The sequence below is a fragment of the Boleophthalmus pectinirostris genome, unplaced genomic scaffold (genome assembly GCF_026225935.1).
Source record: "Boleophthalmus pectinirostris isolate CB_2022bp ecotype Guang Dong unplaced genomic scaffold, ASM2622593v1 HiC_scaffold_16, whole genome shotgun sequence".
NCBI lineage: Eukaryota > Metazoa > Chordata > Actinopteri > Gobiiformes > Gobiidae > Boleophthalmus > Boleophthalmus pectinirostris.
In genome coordinates this window covers 20,416,733-20,437,144 of record NW_026571095.1, presented here as the reverse complement: position 1 = coordinate 20,437,144, position 20,412 = coordinate 20,416,733, and the positions used below count along the sequence as shown (strand labels likewise).

Here is a 20,412-nt window from a genome sequence, read left to right as displayed (position 1 = left end):
TAATAATAGCCTAATGATAACAGAACACTGTAGATGCATTAAAGAGATACTTAGATTCCAGGCCTGGAAAATTACATTTTCAATTTCCATGACTTTTTCAGGCTTTCCTTGACCGTGGGAGCCCTGTGCTTAAGATGGGCCTTTAAATTAACATCTATAAATAATAGTTAGGTGAATAATTATTTTATGTAAATGTATGAATGGAAATAGACAGTTACTGACAAAAGAAAAAGTCAATACGGATGTTAATCACTTTATTAATAGAACAAGTGTATTTTGAGTTGCACTAACATAATTACAAAACTAGAGCCAACTTCATGAAGCAGCATAAAATAGAAAACTAAAAGTTTACAACGAACAAAATCACAGATGCTTTATAACATTTACTGCATGGGATTTCTGCAGCACATTCTTTTAAACACTAAAAATGCAGCATCAGGACAAAGACATTTCACATAGAGCAGTTATCCCTACTGGAAGCTTCATCTTCCCATAGCCCCTCTTCCTCCTCGAGAGTACGCCCCTAGAAATAAAAAAAAAATTAAACGTTAATTTATGTATCTACTGTGTTAAACCACTCTGCTATTCATTTCACGATTATTACAATTAATTAATTAATTGTTGCAGCAATCATATTTTGATTTAAATAAAATAAATAAACTTACTAATAATACACTTTATTTATATTCTCTATCTAGAAACCTTCTGTCACCATATTTCAAGATGAATATGGTTAAAAATGTATAAAAAAATAATATATTACCTATTTTTTATTATTTTTCAAAATAATTAAGCTACAAATCTTTGTATACAAGCTGGGTTTACAAAGTTTACATGTGGCCACTGTTAAATATAATTACCTCTACGGCTAATTAGAGTCCTGCCCTCACCCCTCCCTCTGCCCCCTCGCCCCAAAAGGCTGGAGAACAGTGGCTGACTGGGCAGAGTGCGTCTCTGCGTGGCACTGCTGGTGTCTGAAACAAAAGTCATGAGTAAAGTCAACACAAAATTTCCAGTCAGTTCTTAAATAGGTGGTACAAAGTGATATACCAGGGTCTTGGCTTGTGGATGGCAGTGCTGCGTCTTCACTTTGCTGAGCGGCTGAGTCCATCTCGGCCTGACTGTCTAAAGAGGGCTCAAGACCCGCACTGAAAACAAAACATACACACAATGAAGACAAAACATAATTGAAATAAAAGATAACATACTATCCTAGCTCCTAGCTCAACTTAGTTTTATAACCTTGATAGAAGGAACTCATTAAGTTAACTTGCCTAATTCATTCCCAATGCTGATTCTTCACATGTATAAATTCTGTCAATATCAACTATCTGTTAGCAAACCAGCATGTTCTTCCTGGTTTATTATTATTATTATTAGGGACATTTTAATTAGATGCAGTGTGTATACTATATTCTCTGCTTCTCTGACCTTTCTGCTTCGTGCTCCATGAAAACCTCATCTCCATCATCAGCTGCAGATGACATCGCTGTGGAGGCGGTTACCATGGGAACAGACTGGGACGCCATATTGTCCGCCCCGTCCGAGGGAAGAGACTCTGTAAACACTGTCACTGAAACAGAGAGAGGGGGAACTGATATGTACAGCTGTCATGGTAAACACAACTGTCAACTTCTGTCTGTTAGAAAAGAATCTAGTTCTACCTGGTGCTGCCACCTGCAGGGGAGTAGTGGGAACACTTCTTCCTCCTCCATCTTCATCATGAGCAGCCAAGAACAGGGGCGATTCATACATGCCCAGACCTAAAGGGAACATCAAACTTTTAAAATATAGTAATAGTCATTAGGAACTGTCTTTTTCATATAGGTTTCATTGGATCTTTGCATAGATTTGAGTACAGTCGTGATTTGCATTCATTGCACCTCCTTGTGAAGCCAGCTGTCCCAGATCTGAATGTGAGGCTGAAGCTTGAGGCAGGAGGTCCTCAGGAGGTCCAAACCTAAATCTAGTGGACAGTCCTGCCACCTGAGGAGAGCTAGACACAAACAGAAACAACAATAGCTTTTAGGCACACTAGCATAAATGTAATAGATTGTTGTGAAAATACTTACTGAATGGCCTCTGCAAAACCATCATTGCGATGAGGCACAACAAGAGTGGGAGTACTGGGGACCATTCTGTCGTCATCATCAAAGAAATGCTGCTGCTACAAAAAACAAAACCAACTCTAAAATTATAGTCAGATGAGACAGTCATCTGAAATTGAAAATTATTTTTGGCTTACTGTACTGCCTATTCCTGGAGTTAGCTGGAGTCCACGTCCAACTGATTGTCTCCGCAACTGAGAAGACTGTCTCTGGATAAAAAAAAAGTGATTGAGAATAAAAACGAAACAATGTAATAGTTTTCTAACACAAGTCCATGTGAGTGTACCTGTGTGTGAGGGGGTCCCAGCTCAGGGGCGGGGGGCTGGATGTAGAGTCGTGGAGGGACAGAATGAGGAGGTCTCCGTGGCTGGGGCAGACGAGGGGCAAGAGAGGACGGAGAGGGTGTGGGGACGGAGGAGAGAGGGGGCAGGTGCAGTAGGTCTCTTGGGGGGTCAGCCTCTGATGATGCTCCACTGCGGCCTTCACCTGAGAGGAAAATTGGTGTAGCGTTTGAGTGATTCCTATTATAAGCGTGGGTTTGTAAAGCTTTCAGTATACTAGAACAGGGGTGGGCAAACTTTCTGGCTCGCGGGCCACATAGGGTCCTAAAGTTTGACTGAAGGGCCGGACAGAAGACAGGACATAACGTATTAAGAGCTCAGATTCATTACATTCTTATTCACATTTATCTAGGACTTTCATCACTGCTGTGAAAGATTCCGAACACATAAAACTGTTGAGACCAGTTCCACTGCACACCACAAGTGAACGTATGTCATTAATTCGCCGTCTTCGAATATGACTGGTAACAGCTCAAAAACAAAGCATATGTCATACAACTACAAATATACACCTGTGAGTGTGGTAAAAACTGACCCCAAAATGTTGTACACATTAAAAATTACAACTCAAAGTCCACAGGCTTCCTTGATTGATTTATACCAACTCAAAATGGAAGTAGTGCAGTCTTATATCTTAAGCACCAACTACTTCACTCATGGTCCGAATAACTCCTGCAAGAACATTTTCCCATAAAGCATTGCGGCCAACATAATACGCCGCAACTCAAAGTATATATAGTGCGCCATCTACTGGGAAATGCTGGAAATGCATGACAAATAAAACATCAACAAGATTTATTACTGTAATTTATTCCAGTTCGGCGGGCCGGATTAAAAGGTTTAAAGGGCCGCATACGGCCCCCGGGCCGTAGTTTGCCCACCCCTGTACTAGAACAATCACTAAAATTAGGTAGACGTTCAAATTCCTTTTTAGAGGTACCATGAGGAAAGCACACACGCATTTACCACTGTGTGAGGGCTCGGTAGTTCGCTCAGTTGACGATGCGCCCGGCTTGTCCTCAGAGCGGACGCTTTCTGAAGGCTCTTCCTCATCCTCCTCATCGGCATCTCTGCTCTCCTCATTACTGCCCTCTGCACGTCTCATGCCGCCATCTCCAGAGCCATCATCCTCTTCATCATCATCTTCATCATCCTTGTACTGGAAAGAAGAACAGTGCATATTTTCAAGAGATTGATATTTAGAGTATTTCCTTCTTATGAGTGGGTGGGAGGTGGTAATGAGATATGAGATTGGGTGCTCTGGTTTTGGTCTGTTGCCATAGGAGTGCTCCTGGGATTAATGTGATATATGATATCAAGTGTAAAAAAAACTTAATATTTCTCAATAATACATGAGAGTCCAATATTAAATGGAAGCACTAAGTAGCACAAGCAGTTATTTTGATGGACTTATGTGTGTAAACTGAATCTAGCTGTTAATATCACATCAACAATAAAAATGAACACATCTCTAAAGCCACTGAATTTTAGCAATAAGTAGTGAAGTAGTTTAGTAGTGAACCTTTTACTACAACTATATAATACATTCTTTTATCATAATTAAACAGCATGACGTTTTGATTTGTATGGCATGTGGCATGTGTGTTTTTTTGTTTTTGTTTTTAGTAATCTATACTGCATATTTGTGAGGCATAACATTTCAAACTGCATGTTTCTAAATAGTTTTTGCAACTTTGTGTACCTCATCCTCCTGCCCTTCCTCCTCTTCATCATCATCCTCCTCCTCCTCTGCATCTTCTTGTTGTTTCTCAGTCTCTTTGCTCTCCCGGCTCTCACTGTCGGTGTCGATCACGATAACATCACGAACTAAAGTCTGACACTGGTCTGAAGGTACCGATTGGGACACGCCCTCATCCTCAATATCCTCATCGTCTGCTTCAATCACAGGGAACGCCATCTACAAAAACATGTTACTTTAGAGAATTTCACACCCTTGAGAACATCTACTAGTACATACTATGAATATATGGGTTTGAATAAACATGATGTATGTAACGTAAGGGCTAAAAAGTTTGGTGGCAGTGCTTTTACTGTTGAATTTACGTTCCTTCACCTCATCACCAGCCCTAAATTCTCAACTGGTATAGGTCGTTAATAGTCTGAGCGGTAAAAATGAACAATACTGCCCTTCTTTAAACATCTGTCTAGCTCCCTTTAAATTCAGAATTATCTGTTGACAAACCTCACTGTCAGCTGAATCTGGTCGTTCTGTGACGTCCCCAAGCTCTTCTTCAATTTCCTCCTCCTCTTCCTCAACCTTACAAAAAATAATATTCAATTCAATCCAGACTTTATTAAGAACACATAATATCTGGTTCATAGTAAGTATATAAAAATTTAAATACACAATGCATTTTATAATTTATACAGACACGAACGCCAATGTCTCCACAGTTTAAAGGTGAATCTGACAGGGCTCCTCGCAGGACACACTAGAGCGATAATGATTTGAGTGTTCATTTTCATGGCTCTACATGTGTGACAACTATGACAAGAAATGTTTGTAAACTGTGTTGGGACAGTTAACAAATATTTCACTTTCATTACAAAATCTCTGCACTTTCAGTAATATTGTCAAAGAGTCATTATAGGCCACTGTCAAACTCTGCAAAAAAATTTTCTTGTAGTTGTGCCAAAGGTGGGCAGTATTTCAAGGGCGAGGAGAAACTTTAATAAATTATAGGTAAGGTAATAGGTAATCATGGTAGTTATAATTTGGCACAAGTATTTACCGGTAGACCCATTGCTGGTTTCAGTCGTAGTTTTTTGGTAGTTGGAGAAGTGCGTGAACTTTCAGGTCTGCTGTCCTCTTCCTCGTCTTCCTCCTCAGTCCGAACTCGCTTTGAGCCTGTTTGAATAATCCATTAAAATATTATAAGATTTTTTAGTACTATTACATTGTTGTTGATAATGAACAAATAGTGTCAGTTTACCTGGTGCTAGAGAGGCCGAGGATGTGGATGGACGCTCTGCCTCCATACTGGATCCTGGTTCCTGACTGGCTGACTGCTGCTGAGTGGGTTGGACAAAAGCTGTAGCCTGGGTGCTGGTTGGCTGCGCAATGGTGGTTGGTGTGTTGCTCAAACCGGAGCTGGTAGAGTGAACAGATGATCCTGTACCAAGAGAAACTGGAAAAAAGTTTTGGTTATCAATTTTGATTTATAAAACTGAGCACTATTTATTGAGCAATGAATTAAAATCTTTATAATCGTTCATGACAGGTTAGCAATAAGTAACTCCATCTGCAAAAAATCATTCAAAATACCTTTCTTTAATAAAATCAGTAAACACATAGTTATACAAGGTAGGCTATTTATATCAGATTTCACTTTACAGGTAAACTGAACTTAATGTTAGTTTGCTTCTGAACAGACATTTAGATAAAATTACCTTCTTGACTGTCAGCCTGTGTGGTCGGCATGACAGTGGCAGTAGGAGTAGGAGTGGGCACAGATGGAGGGGTCACCATTGGTCGAATGCTGGCCCGTGGGGTGGCCTTACTGCCCGGGGTGGGGCTTGGTTTGCTGCTAGGGGATGGGGTGCTGGGGGTTGGACGGATATTGGCAGTAGGAGGCTCAGACAGACTGGAGCTAAGGTAGAGAAATGCATTTGTTAATTAAATATGTAATTTTGTATAATAGTTGATTTGTGTAAAATGTGTATTATTATTGCTTTACCTTCCTCTGTCCTGGGCAGGGCTCTTCAGTGATATTTGTCTCTGATCTGATGGTCTGGTCTGATCACCCTACAAATTAGAGGTTCATTAAAACAACATCACATAGAAAGCTGTAATTGTATACAATCATTATATACATTTAGAGATAAGCAGTAATTAAATTGTTTCGTTGTTCTGCTAAAAAAGAATATAGGCATTTGGAGTATATTTGTGACTGTAATTTATTATGTAAATATATTGTAGTGACAGTATTGCTATCAAAAATGCAGTGCTAAAAATAAGCAGTTTCATGATTACTAGTTGTCAAACTAAATAGAATACAGTAACTTTCATTTTTTCTTACACCCAATTTCTGATTTTTTTTTTTAAGTCTACTAAAAACAACCCCCGACTATGTATGGTCTCAGGTAAACACGTACCTTTACGGTTCCCTGGTCCTGGGGCTCCTCTTTGGACTCAGTCTGGGTCTCTCTCAGTTCTCTCAGCTCTCGGTCCAAACGCGCAAGTCTCATTTCATACTGAGACTTTATGGCGTTCATTCGCACCTCCTGCTCCTCTTTGTCCTGCTTCAGCTCCTCCACTTCTTTGCTCAGCTGCTCCTTAGCACCTGTACAACAGTCAGTGTTTCTCAGTGTTTTATTAAATTTCTACACATCACAATTTTGGACCAAAAATGTCACTTAAAATACCTATTAACTAGAGATGTTGACAGTTTAGCAGTTACTTTTACATACTTACAATAACATAAATCTGTTTATGGTTAGCCTGTTTTTAGACTGTCAGAAAACTGTCAATGTTGTCATTATCATATTATGAGAAACACTGCTTACATTTGCATTGCAAAAGCAAGAGACCTAATTCTTGACCCATCAAATTTCACTGACTTAATCTAAGCAACTGAATGTCTAAAAAAGAGATTACATGTAATATACTTGGTAGCTGTATAATATAGATATACTCACTGTTGAGCTGGCTAATCTTGGTCTTGGCTCCGAGGAAAGCTTTTTTGGTCTTTTCTTCTTTGTCGGCCATCTGCTGTTTGAGCTGCTCCTCCCGGTTCTTGCTCTCAGTTAACTGTAGGAATTAAATGTTTTATACCACGGTCAATCAATTGTATTGTGTATAATATGTAGATTATTAATTAAAAGGTGCACTAAGCAACTTTTCTGGGTATGCCACCCAGTGAGGCCAAATTACAGATTAGGTCTGCGGAGACTGAAACCTGCTCTCAGTTAGAATACATATATTTCAGGGTAATAAAAACAAAAACACATGTAATTGAATAAATGCAAGATGCAGATGTTTAAGGAAAAGCAATGCCATCTCTATGAAGACAAGCAGGTGGTAGACAAATGATAGTGCACCTTTAAAAAAAAAAATCAAGAATAATGTTTCAGCTTAAATAGAAAAACACCCTTCATACCTCCTGTTTGAGTTTGGTGAGCTCATCCTCTCGTCCTGGGTCTCCACCTGTGTTCCCCTCACTGCTGTGGCTCTGTGTGGGCTGTGAGCTCTGTGCTGCTTCATATGCCTGTTTAACCTCCGCGAGCTGCTCCTCCAGATGCTTCACTTCTGCATCACGCTCACCTAAAGTCTAATAAACACCAAGAATTGCACATAAGATAAATTAATACAACAAGGCATGGTAGATCTTTTGATTTATTAAGAGTAATGCAGAGTGAGCCATGATTCACTCGCATCATCTTTTTGGGTAATCTAGCCAGTTATTTATTACTAGATCATACAGAGCAGAAAAACATCATAGAGCAGCCTCACAGCAGATGAACTAAATGTCAAATATCAGTAGTTCACTGCATGCATTTTTTTTTTTAGCTCAAACACTTCACTTCATTACAAACAAATAATTTTTCCACAAACCTTCTGTAGGTTGTCTATTTGTTCTTGAAGCGCTGTTCCCTATAACAAGATAATTTGTTTACCACCATACAATTATAATAAACTTATTTTAAAAAGAACAACACTACAACTATACTGAAATAAAAACAATTATAACAATTACTTCCTTACCTTGGCCTCTGCTTGGCTCAGGGCTATCTTGAGGTTGTTGACTTCTTGGTTGAGGCTCTGTTGTGAGCTTTGTTGAGTTTGTTGAAGTTCTTTCTCTTTTTGTTGGAGGTTTTCCTTTGTCTGCTGCAGCTCCTTCTGGATCTGCTGGATCTGATTCTGCCGGGTCTGAGATTGAGTCTGTGCTGTCTTCAACTGGTTTTGCAACTATAAACAGTTAAAATAAATCATTATTTACAAAGTGAAGTTTTAAAAAGTGTTCATATCGATAAGTTAATGCAATACTTGAATGCGTCTTACAATGCCATAAACTACATTACTATACAAACATTTCTTCAATATTTTTTTAAAAGGACAAGTCAATGAATTTCTCTTTAATAATTTAATACTTTAATAACTTAACATGACTTCTTTGCAAGTTGTATGGCCAGGTAAAGGAAATAGATGAATGTTTTGCAATGCCATAAACTGCATATTTCAATATTTGCTAAAAGTGTAGGGAAAATAACTGAATCTGTTTGTGCAGTCTTATACCTGTTGGCTGTGGGTCTTTGCCTGCTGCAGCTCCTTCTGACCCTGGGTGAGCTGGTTCTGATTTTGCTGGAGTTGTGTCTGTGTTTGAGAGAGTTGGGCTTGAACCTGAAATACAAAAAGTTATTAGTTTATTAATGCATTGATTTTTCTTATGATCATAGTTTTCAGGTTGCAGTACTTGTGTGAGTTGATTCTGGCTCTGGTTCAGCTGGTTCTGAAGATCTTGTAACTTCTCTTTGGTTTGTTGACTTTCCTTTTGAGCGTTCTCCAACTCCGATTTGGATTTCTGAATCTGAACAAATGAAGTGTATCATCAGTCACCACAAAATATATTGTAAAAAGGTATATGGCAGTGCACAAAAACATCTGTTGGTATGCCACCAGCTTGTCTCAATGGAGATAAATAGTTTAATGTCATAATGTTGACTATTCCCACAAAGCAATAACATCTCCATGGAGACAAGCAGATGGCAGACCCCCACCAGAAAATGTGCATAACGCATCTTTGAATAAATAAAATATTTTGCTCACCTCTTCTGCTTTCTTCTGCATCTCATCTTTGTTTTTATCCAGTTCTTCTCGGGCTTTCTTCTGCTCTTCCTGTGCCTGAGTGAGGAGCTGCATCTCCTGGACCAACTTCAGTAACATAAAAAATGTTTTATATTATACTTTTCCAAGTTTAACCATGTTAACATGCTATTGTCATACTAATATAACTATTTATTAATTTTAACTTATGGAGATTTTAAAAATTCAATTGTGCTGACTTATAAAAAAAAATCCTATACCATTATTATTGGTAACACAATTTTAATTATATAAGTTTTTTTTTCCAAGGAGCCCTTATTTAGACTTCCATACTTCAAATATCCTGTACCTTGTCATGCTGGGCTTTGAGCTCCTCGTATTGAGTCTTGTAGCGGCGTCCAATCTTCTTCACTTGAGTGATCGTTTTGTTTTTCTCCAGGATGTCATGGTTTTTGGTCTCCACCTCTTTCTTGGCATTGTCCCTTTCTGTAGTTAGCCGTGCCACTGTCTGATTCAGTGCTTGCAGCTGAGACTGACTGGAGTTATTGCTAGCATTGGCTCTGGCACACATAGAGACAATCAACGAGGTTATAGATACATGCACTCAACAACCTTTTTATGTATGTATACTTAAAATTTACTTAACACCTAAAATACGCTTTAAGGAACAGTGGTCATGAAGAATTACCGTACTGGCACATCAAGCTCAGCTTCCACTGGATATATTATCTTTGACGTATTTACTGATGTAAATGATGTATTTACTGATATGGAGCTAAAATAGGACATTAATTTCTTACTTGGCTAGTTCAGTCTTTAACTTGGCGCTCTCTTCTGAGAGATGTGTGATGCGTTTCAGCTGAGCGTCTCTCTCAGTCATCAGTTTCTGTTTCTCCTCAACGTCCCCATCTTTCTGTTGGTTGGCCATTTGCTTTGGGCAAAGGCAAAAACAAAGAAATTCTTAATTTGGTCATTAGAACAACTGACATGATCCATGTTATTCTACAATAATGTGAGGAATTAAAAACAGCTGAAAGGTGCCATTGCAGGTTGTTATATTGTACTTGAGTGTTTTATTATATTCAGCCCATTAAAGAATGGAAGAACTACAGATGGAAAATAGCTTGTAGTTCAATCTGGTGTTGAGCATTTTTTGTCTTTGAGAACAATGGCTGCACACTGTCCTTGTTAAAAATAAATAAATAAATAAATAAAATAAATAAACAAAACTTACCTGGGCTTTCGCTTTCCAGCGTTTAAGGTCCTCCTCCAGTATTCTCTTATCTGCCTGTAATGAGCCGTTCTTCTCTGAGAGAGCAGACAAATTCTGGTGTAGAGGGGCTATGTCTGACTGCAACTTGGACACCTACACAACAAATATGCAAAAGGTACTTACATAATTGGATGTACTTCATGTAGTTATGTACATTTATGCCTCTGCTTGTAAATAATTACTTTAGAGCGGAAGATCCTGAGTTCATGCTCGAGCTTGTCTTTGTCGAGTTTGAGCAGCCTGTTGGTTTCCTGAAGTGAATTGATTGTCTCCATTTTCTTCAGCTGTTGCTCCTGCTGGGCTACGGTCTTTGCAGTATTCTGAAAAAATTATAAAAGGAAAAGTAAGCTTATAATTGTATAATTTTAAGTAATAAGTAGAAAACTTGAAAAGCTTTGGCTGAAATTGAATGTGGCAATGTGTGATGTGTGAACATTTGGTGGTGCCATACACTAAAACAACATTAACTGTAAAACTTTGAAGGATATCTTTACTATATTGTTTTACTGTAGTAGAAGGATACTGAATTTAAAGAGAAAACACTGTAAATGCCATAGTTATTCTTAGTGAGGTATAGTTCAGATCAATATATTTGAAAGTAGAGGTGGGCGATATTAAAATTAAAATGGAACATTTACACAAATGTGCAGAATTATCACCTTACACCCTCCTGGTTACACTGTTTATGTTCTTTGTATTTTGTTAAGTAGTTATTAATGACAATATGCTGCAGCATTTATTTGTACCTGCATCCTTTCCCGTTCAATATTCAGAGCCTCCTGTAGCTCCTTCAATTCTTGATTTTGATATTCAACACGCTGTTTGTACCGAAGAGCTTCTCCCTCAGATGCCTCAAACTGAGCAACAGCAATCTCTTTCTCTCGTCGCACAAACCTACAAGACATTTCAGAATGTATTCAATACAAACGGTTTGGAAAATGCAATCCAAATAGAGTATATAATGAAAAAGATACCAGAATTAATTCATTTTTTATTTATTTGAAATGATTACATATATGCTACAAAATATAATCTTCAGTTTTAGAAAGACAATTATATAAGTTTTACATGCCATTTGATGCCATTGATACTACTTAATATACAGTGTTACGGGATTAAGAAATGTTACAAAGTTTGATTAAAACAATTGTTAGCATAATAGGTATGTATCTATAATAGATGGAGTACATTAAATAAGTTGTGTTTACAGTGCAAATAATCGTGGGACCTCCAAGACGTAAAGAAATGGTAAAAATGTATTTGTACGTCAGTGTTTTTGTTACATAGAAAAGCTTCTTCTCACAATAACACACTTACCTGAGTATCTCCAGAATCTGCTCTGTGGTCTTGCCCTCTTCACTGAATGACAGGTCCAAATTCTGTTGCTGAGGTTCTTGCTGTGATCGAGTTGCAGCGGCCAGTTCATCCATCTGTTTGTGAAGAAGTGAATTTTGTTTCCCCAGCTCCTCACAGCGACGGCTCTGATTGGCCAGATTTTCCTGTAGAAAAAAGGTAAAATATGTAATCATGACTAGGCGATAAGGTTTTAAAACAATTGTTCTTTAATTGTAAATAAAAAAAATTAAAAAAATGACTGGTGTAAAAATTTAGTAAAAATGCTGGCAATATTTAAATTTATATACACCCTTTTTTCACCAATAAAAAAAATTGTAGAATTATATTAATATAATCAATTTAATCTACAACAAAAAATATGAACTGGTATAATCTCATTTTAAACATTTTAAAGGATTTTTACCTTCAGCTGTTTCTCCACTGTACTCCATGTTGCGTTTTTTTCCTGTAGAAGCGCTGTGGTCTTGTTTAGTTTGTCCTCTACTTCCTGCTTGGTTGTGGAGATTTCCTGGAAACGTTTTTTCAGATCATGCAGCGCTTCGACATCAGCTGCATGAAGCATTAACTCCTTTTCGTACTTGGCTTGAGCCTCTTCTGCAATCTTGGTCTAAAAATAAATGAATAAAATCAACAGAGCACTTAGTATTTCTGTGTATTTCTACAAATTAGAAGTCGAACAAGAATAAATACCTGCTGAAGACTCTCTTGAATGGCTTTCTCCTCTTGAGTTACAGCTAAAGTGCACCTCTCTAAAGCCTCCTGCTGCTCTGTCTGACTGGCCTTCAGAGTGCGCTGGAGCTCAATCACCTGTAACAAACAATAAAAAAAAAAACATTATCCTTTATTACAGGAAAGGTGCTGTTTAGAGTCTGATTAAGCATGCAACAGAGTAAATAGAGATACTTGTTTCTCCACAGCATTCACAGCTTTCCTGCGGTCCTCTTCCCCCTGTAGCTTCATCTTCTCCACTTCCACAATCCTCTGCTCCAGCTGCTTCTGTATCTCCTGAGCCTCTTTCAGACGGATCTCCAGAGGGATGCGGGACTAAACAGACAAAATACAGCCAACATAACTTTCATCAAAAGACTATGACATTAGGCTGATATTAGTGTAATAACTTGCTGCTGATGAATAAAATTTGAACTCTTATTTTTTATTGTATATCTTTGAACTTGAATGTGTTTCTTCTTTGTGCTGCAGAAGTTTGAATTTACTTATAAAATATCAGTAATAAAATGTATTTTATGCAGTTTATTTATAGCAACTCAAGTTTTATTTACAATATGTCTAAAGTGGCTAAGAGTGATCAATATTTTCTTTCATGCAATATTTTCTGTAGCAAAATATCACACTTGAAAATGTTTTGTCAAATGTAAATGTAGTTATACCTCTTTCTCCTTCTTCAGACTGTCTTCCAGTGTGAGAACCACAGATCTGTACTGCTCCACTGTAGCATTAGCATTCTTTAGCTGCTCTTTTAGTTCATCCTTCTGTTCTTCAGCAGTGCGCAGCTGACTTTTGACCTCATTGAGCTCCTGTTCTGACACAGTCGGCTGCTGGGAGACTGGGGGTCCAGGTGAATGCACTAAACACATAAGAATGAATATTAGTATCATCCTCAGCATTGATTTTATTTATTAATGGTGCATGCGTTGTGTAGTTTAAATCCACAGTTTGCTAAAGCTGTAAAGGGTATGGTTTATATGCTTTCATAGATGGGGTAATATAAAACAAACTATATCTTTTGAATGGAGAAGTCTTCAAAATGGTGGCAATAACAGAAAACAAACTGAACTGCACACTGAAAATGAATTCCAAAGATAATTTCACTTACATTTGATTACAGTATTTTTGGGTAAACTTTTGTTGTAGTTCAACGGAAAATACATTTTATCCTGAACTAGAAAATATTTTGGTCCAGGCAGAGCTTCCATACATTTACAATTTATCATCAAAGTCATCTATGCCATGTTAGAGGTATACTGATATACTGAACTGTGGATTTCTATTCTTTTTGTAATGTTGTCTATATATCTTTTGTTCTGAACACATTATTAGACAAGGCAGTAAGCAGTGTGAAAGGAGGGTGAAGAGTCATTCAGCTAAATAGTTTAAGCTAGGAATTGTGGTTAGCAGGTGCATAGACCAAACTGCACGGCCATTGTGAAACCCAATTATTGTAGATGTCCAAATTATGCTTTACTTCAAAATTGTTCTCTAATAATAAAACATTTCCACAGCATTTATAGATATATAGTCTCTAACCTCTCAGTGGGGCCCTTAGGGCCACTGCTCTTCCGGCTGGTGTTGCAGAAGTGGTGGTGGCAGTGGCCTCTGGCCCAGAGGCAGCCGACGCCAGCTGTGCTTTCAGAGCTGCCACTTGCTGTTCAGAAGAGCGCAGCAACTCTCTGGTCTTCTGCTGCAGTGTATTCTGTGTCTCCAGCCGTTTCTTTGCTTCCAACAACTGGGCCTACGAAAAGAGCACAAAATATAACAATAATTTATAGACTAGATTTTATAATGGAGAAAACATTTGAACTTGAGACACATACATCCATGGATCGTCCAAGAGCGTGCCGTTGTTCTACTTCCTGGTTCAGCTTGGTCTTCATGGCGGTCAGCTCTGACTCAAGTTGTTCAATTTTGTTATTAAGTCGCTGCCGAATGTCTGTCTCTGTGCGCTCCATTGTAAGCTACAGAAAAATACAGATTAAAATATTTAGGAATATGTCATATCTTTTTGAAGCAGTGTAAATTGTTACTGTACCTGTATAGTTTTAAGGTTGGTCAGTAGTAAGTTCTGGTTACGCTGTTCAATCAAAATGGCCTCCTTTTCTTTACTGAGTCGACTCTCCGCTTGTCTCAGCATTTCCTTTTCTTTGGTCAAGTTCTGTACACGAACCTAAAAACATAAAAATACCAATGATATATAAAGTACTGTGTATTGTATTTATTACATCACAGCTTTAATAAAGTATTACATACCTCCTCCAGTGCCAGTTTCTCATTGACCTGCCGAAGATCTTGACTCATTGTGAGGAGAGCATGTTCTTGACGCTGGGCGGTAGCTGCCATTTTCTTGTTCCTGTCCTGTAGAGCTGCAATCTCTCTGCGGTATGCAGCTAGATTCTCCTGGAGCATGTCGTATCTGAAAAATGAAAATATTATAAGTAAAATATAAATAGCTAAATATTCTGGTCAGGTAAAACGTTATAACCACCATCCTATTAATCAATGTTATGTATATAATTACGTGTTTTGACCAAGTGTCATCAACTTAGCCACTACTAAAACCATAACACCTTATTTCTTCATGAACTGAAAAGATCAACTGTGAGATCAATATTTTTGCCTTACTCATAAATCACACACACTGTTTATCAGTCTTTGTTGTTGGTATGCGGTATATCTTTCTACTGGTTGAAAAACGTACCTTTTGATGTTGAAATCGAGTTGAGAAGTGAGTTTGGCATTTCTGGAGGAGAGCTCAGATAACTGCTTCCGTAATCTTTCATTTGTTTCATTAAGCATTCGATCATTCTCTGCTTTCTCCTTCTTATACAGCATGAAAGAATCATTAAGCTGGAAATGTAAATGTAAGGAGTTTTTAGGTAAAGTAAACCGAGCTACACTGTGCTGTATGAAGTAATTTCTAAAAAAGATTCATAGAGTAAAAAGCATGTTAATTTTCTGTACCTGTTTTAAGGCAGCTTTAGCCTGGGCGGTCTGTGCGGACTCCACAGCAGCTGCTCTCTGTGGCATGGAGCGGGTGGCTGGGAGTGAAGGGCGAATCTGAGCCGACTGGGTCAAAGACTCTGGTCCTACGACAACATGACACACATTTTATAGTGTTCTGCAGTATTAATAGGAACATTTGTAAATAAATTAAATGTGGAACCTATCATAAAAGCAAGTAGCAGTATGATGTGTGCGTATGTGTGCGTGTGTACGCGTGTGTGCGCGTGTGTGTGTGTACTACTAATTGCTAATTTTGCAAATGTAAAACCACTGGTGAAGTACAATACAGATAAACCGAAAAAATGCGATTACTTTTGTTTTGTGAAACAATTCTTGATACTAACAAACGACAATAATATTAATGTCAGTTAAAATTTGGTATGGACAAAAAGGTGAACTTGATCAATTTTGTTAGAAATTAGAAAGTAGTAGATGTACAAAAGTAAAAAGTAACAGCTATTTGTATATGGTATATTTGTACAATTTCAATTTCTCATTGTAGTGTATTAATACCTTGAGGAGGCAGCGTGTAGCCAGTACTCTGTGTCAGTAACGCCTTGTACATGTCCCTTTGTCTGGCATTAGAATCAGCCAACTGTTTCTGCAGGTTCCTCTGCTCTTTTAGCTGTACAATTTCTTTTTGCAGGTTATCTACACTGGTCTCCAACTCAGACACTCTAAAAAGAAAAGAAGTAGTAGTTAGAAAAGGTATTTATTACATAAAATTCCTTTGAATTTGGGGGGAGATTTTTTTGTAAATTGTGGTTTTCAGATTCTATGAAATATTCTAAAGGTGAATGCACACATGTTGAATCTGATCAATTCTAAGACTGAGTTGACTAGGGTCTACTCAGTATTTTACAAGGAAAAAATCAGCATTTTAACTATATTCATTTTAGTTGCCCCAACTGTATTAAATAATATTGCCCTATAGAATCTTATGATATAATCTGAAATACAGCAATAGATTCCTACAGTATGAAAATGGCTGATATCTACCGTTCTGATGTAATTTTGGTCTGCTTCTTGTTCTTCTCATCCTCTAGTTCTTTCAGTTTTTTCAGAATGTTTTGGTTTTGCTGTTGAAGTTCCTGGATGCTACAAAAAGACACTTGTTGTGGCCGGCCCTCCCCCATAGTGGAGCTGCCTTCGTTTTTGATAATCTGATTCCCACGTGCTTCTTCCAGCTCCATAAGGAGAGTACACACCTGGAAAGGCAAAATCAAGGAACGCTTAAAAAGCATTTAGGTCTTTGTGTATGCAATCAAAAGTAAAAAAAAAAACTGTGTGAAGAATATGATTTTTATATTAAAAAGAAAAAAGTATTCTATGCCAGTTGTCTTGCACTAAATTTGAAAGGTGCACCGTGTTTTCAGATGGCTGTGCACTTAAAGCTTGTCTCTCTTGCTTATTGCTTTTAATGCTAAGGAACCTCCCAGGCAAAGCAATAACACAGCCTGGGGGAGAAAAGCTTGTGGTGTACCATCACCCAGAAAAGTTATAAAGTGAAATTATACATATAGAAAAGTTAAATTTTGGCTTCACCTGTGCAGATGTGTCATTAAGTTGTCTTTCTGTGCAACTCTTCTCCCTTTCAAGGACATCACATTTTTGTTTTGCCTCATCTTTCTCTTTCTGTAGACTATATATTTCCTGTTGACAAACTCCTGTTAGTTATCAGTTCTAAGTAAATGTTAATTTAATATTGTAGCTATATTTAAAAACAGACCGAGCGAGCTTGTTCCAGTTTGTTACAGAGTGAAGCCATGGACCGCTGCATGCTTTCGTACTCTTCTCTCTGTCGTTTTAGGACTGGTGCTTTAGATTCAACCTCCTGAACAATCTCATCCAGGACCCGGTTGACTCTCCTGGTCTCCTGCTTCTCAAGCTGCAGCTGAGTCTGACACTCTGCATATGCATTATACAGCTAAAATACAGAGAAAATAGAGTCACAGTTAATTTATAATCAGGAAGAATGTAGTATTGTCATTTTGAATCTTACATCAAAAAACTTCATGCCAGGTTTGACAATGGCAGCGATGGCGGCTGCTGAGGGACACATAGCATCTAACTGCTCCTCTGTTAATGACTGTGCACCTAAAAGAAAAGATCTGTATTAAGTATGATTAAAACTTAATTACATTAACATAATCAGTGTATTCTTCTTACAGCAGTGTTTGCCAGCAGCCTTCACTGATACATTCTCAAGCTCCTTTTCCATTTTCTTTATCTTCTCTCGGAGTTCAGCCTCAAGCTGCGTCTTTTGTTCCTCCACCTCTGAGACTTTCTTTTCCAGGACTTTATTGGCTGCCATAATTATTAGATTATCAGAATACAGAATAGTAAACAACACAGTTTGCTGAATAGTTTTTTAAAAATTCCTCATTACCTTCTCCTGTCTCTTTAACCATCTTACTGAGGCCCTCCACAGCGCTGTTCAGTTCATTGTTCTTTGCCTTCATTTCAGATGCTGTGCTCTACAGGTATAATCAGTTATTGTAAATGTTTCCTACATTTATTAGTAATAAACAGTCTTAGTAAATAAATAGGTTAGATAGAGACTGACCTCGTGTAGTGAAACCAATTTAATCCGTGCATTAAGTTCATTCTGATATTTCTCCTCCATGGCACAGTGTTCCTCTTTTGCCTAAAAGAAAAAATATATATTATTAGTTGTATTATATTAGAATATTAATTTCAATCTATTTTAGTACAAATATATCCAACTGGCTTAAAAATGTAGAGTCAATCAATGTGTCTTTTGATTAAAAAAATTGCTAAAATGACCTTTTTCAGTTTGTTGTTGAGGTCTTCTGATCTCTTGGTCTGACTTTCACTGACATCCTTTAGTGAGGTCAACTGGCTTTCTAATCTGGACACCTAAAGTATAATAGTTAAAAAATGTTAATGGGGATGACTGCAGTGCCACAATATGGCATTGCATTCCTATTGAATAAAAGCTTTACCTCTTCCTTGCAGGTCTGCAGATTTGATTGTAGCTCAACTATCTGTTTTCCTTTCTCTCGGTTCGTGTCTAGTAGTTCGTCAGTCTTTGCTTTCAGTTCAGACGTGAGCCAGTCGATTTTCTGTTGAAGTAGCTCTTTCTCCTGCTCCATGCGTTTCTCCCGGTGTTGCACAGAGGCTTCAGACGACTGAATCTCATCCAGTTTCAACTGCAGATCCATCTTGATTTTGTTTGTCTCAACCAGTTTCTCATTCAGTCGTGTCAAATCCTCTGCACAAATATATCATCACAAATTGGATGTAGATATAAATTTGTTGATTGTTATTTAATATTTAGAATTATTACCATTCAGGTTCTCCACCTCCTGTGTCCTCTTCTCCAGCAACCGAGCCAATTCCCTTTTCTCAGCTTCAATTTCATATTTTGTTTTGGTCTGCTGTGTTAAAGCATTTGTTTTGTTATAAGGAAATAACAAAAATAATATTCAACACGTTCATCACAGTCAAGTAATGTATACCTGTTGTGGTTGAGATGTTTTTTCATCTGCTGATTCTCCCTCTATTCCCTTTAAAGTGCTCAGCTCCTCATCTGGACAAATGAAGCCCATCAGTGACAGACTAACATAATACAGCTTTATCTCAGCAGCAAGTGTTTCAAACTTACTTAGTTTTTTGTTTTCCTCTTTCACGCTTTGTAAGTCCTTTGTGGATGTGAGGAACTGCTCCTGAGTTTCTGCAAGTCTCTTTTCAATGTCAAAATACTGTTGCTCTGTAGACACAAAAATAGTCTAAATTTATAAAAGGAAGATATTATGTGGTCAGTTTAATCTACTAGTATTTGCACAGAGCAATATCAGCATAATGAGGATTGTATTAATGTACTGTTTGTGCAAAGTCTCAAAAATTTAGTCTTTAGTTTATACAGATAAATAAGACTGTTTTCACAATACCCCAACATAGCCCATTTTCTCGTCTAGTTAGTGCATTAGCCTCAAAATACTGCAACTAAATAATATGGCACTTAAATATCAAATGAAATGTACATTTAGGTGTTTTTTTTAATGACGATCAAGTACTAAATAAGTTAGCTCAAATGAGAGGGCTAACATGAGGACACATTATTGAATCATAAATCATACATTCATCTGACAATCTTAAAAATAATCTGGTCCTAAAATTAAAATCTTAATTAGTAAAAAATATCTCTTATACGTGTTATCTAGGAGGTTGAATGGGACATACCGCTGTCAGCTTTGAGTCTCTCCCGCTCGGTCTTCAGAGCCTCGTTAGCATTTTGGAGCTCCGTAACAAACCTCTCCAGTTTGTTTTGGATGCCTTTGGGAAGTTTGTTCAGCTCCGTCCGCTCCAAAGCCTGCAGCAGGACGGCCGCCATCTCCACCAAAGTCCCACAGCACCCAAAACGTGGGGAAATGCAGAACAAACTTTAGAAATGTAGTTGTAGGACTCGTGTTTAACCCGCTAAGGATAAAAACGTGTAAAGTCGCACGGCACGAGGACCGGATGTGTAATCTATTCCTTCATCATAAACTTTCCTTACTAGAAAAAAATGACAACAAATACCGATTAAGTGGCATATGTAGATATTAATTAAATATTGTATATGGGTATTTCGATAATATCCGATCATTAGGGCACAAAATCGTTAATATCATTTATTCATTTACCATGAAGATCATCGCTATAAAGGCTCTTTTTTACAAATTCGCAAACTTGGCCGACTTTATAATAGTTCCCATATAAAGACCGAAAAAAAGACCCGAAATGATTAATATTTGGTTCCAAATGATGATAGATCCATGTAGGATATGCATAAAAATGTTCGCGCTT

General features: G+C 37.7%; 1 protein-coding gene across 4 annotated transcripts; it reads right to left on the bottom strand.

Moving 5' to 3' along the window:
- Window positions 1–237: 237 nt before the first annotated feature.
- On the bottom strand, window positions 238–20,363 carry tpra (translocated promoter region a, nuclear basket protein). Of its 4 annotated transcripts, none has more exons than XM_055151530.1 (54): window positions 19,807–20,363; window positions 19,229–19,333; window positions 19,083–19,153; window positions 18,911–18,998; window positions 18,567–18,835; window positions 18,388–18,480; window positions 18,167–18,247; window positions 17,990–18,077; window positions 17,770–17,907; window positions 17,603–17,697; window positions 17,330–17,527; window positions 17,146–17,253; window positions 16,600–16,808; window positions 16,114–16,277; window positions 15,559–15,683; window positions 15,296–15,444; window positions 14,848–15,010; window positions 14,630–14,764; window positions 14,415–14,555; window positions 14,128–14,332; window positions 13,251–13,447; window positions 12,766–12,906; window positions 12,553–12,669; window positions 12,266–12,469; window positions 11,824–12,005; window positions 11,253–11,400; window positions 10,689–10,826; window positions 10,468–10,599; window positions 10,034–10,164; window positions 9,583–9,793; window positions 9,237–9,341; window positions 8,884–8,997; window positions 8,706–8,810; window positions 8,175–8,378; window positions 8,025–8,063; window positions 7,570–7,740; window positions 7,109–7,220; window positions 6,566–6,753; window positions 6,148–6,215; window positions 5,861–6,060; window positions 5,404–5,598; window positions 5,203–5,318; window positions 4,653–4,727; window positions 4,152–4,367; window positions 3,416–3,608; window positions 2,395–2,594; window positions 2,246–2,317; window positions 2,073–2,164; window positions 1,884–1,996; window positions 1,665–1,763; window positions 1,432–1,573; window positions 1,051–1,148; window positions 861–974; window positions 238–523 (listed from the first exon to the last, which is right to left on the bottom strand). In XM_055151530.1, exons 1-54 carry the CDS (start codon window positions 19,955–19,957, stop codon window positions 483–485), a joined length of 7,449 nt encoding a protein of 2,482 aa, XP_055007505.1. In that variant the 5' UTR covers window positions 19,958–20,363; the 3' UTR covers window positions 238–482. The 4 variants fall into 4 exon arrangements, with proteins under 4 accessions (XP_055007505.1, XP_055007503.1, XP_055007504.1 ...); XM_055151528.1 differs by having other exon boundaries at window positions 2,073–2,167; window positions 18,911–19,001; window positions 19,807–20,362; XM_055151529.1 differs by having other exon boundaries at window positions 18,911–19,001; window positions 19,807–20,362.
- Window positions 20,364–20,412: the final 49 nt, after the last annotated feature.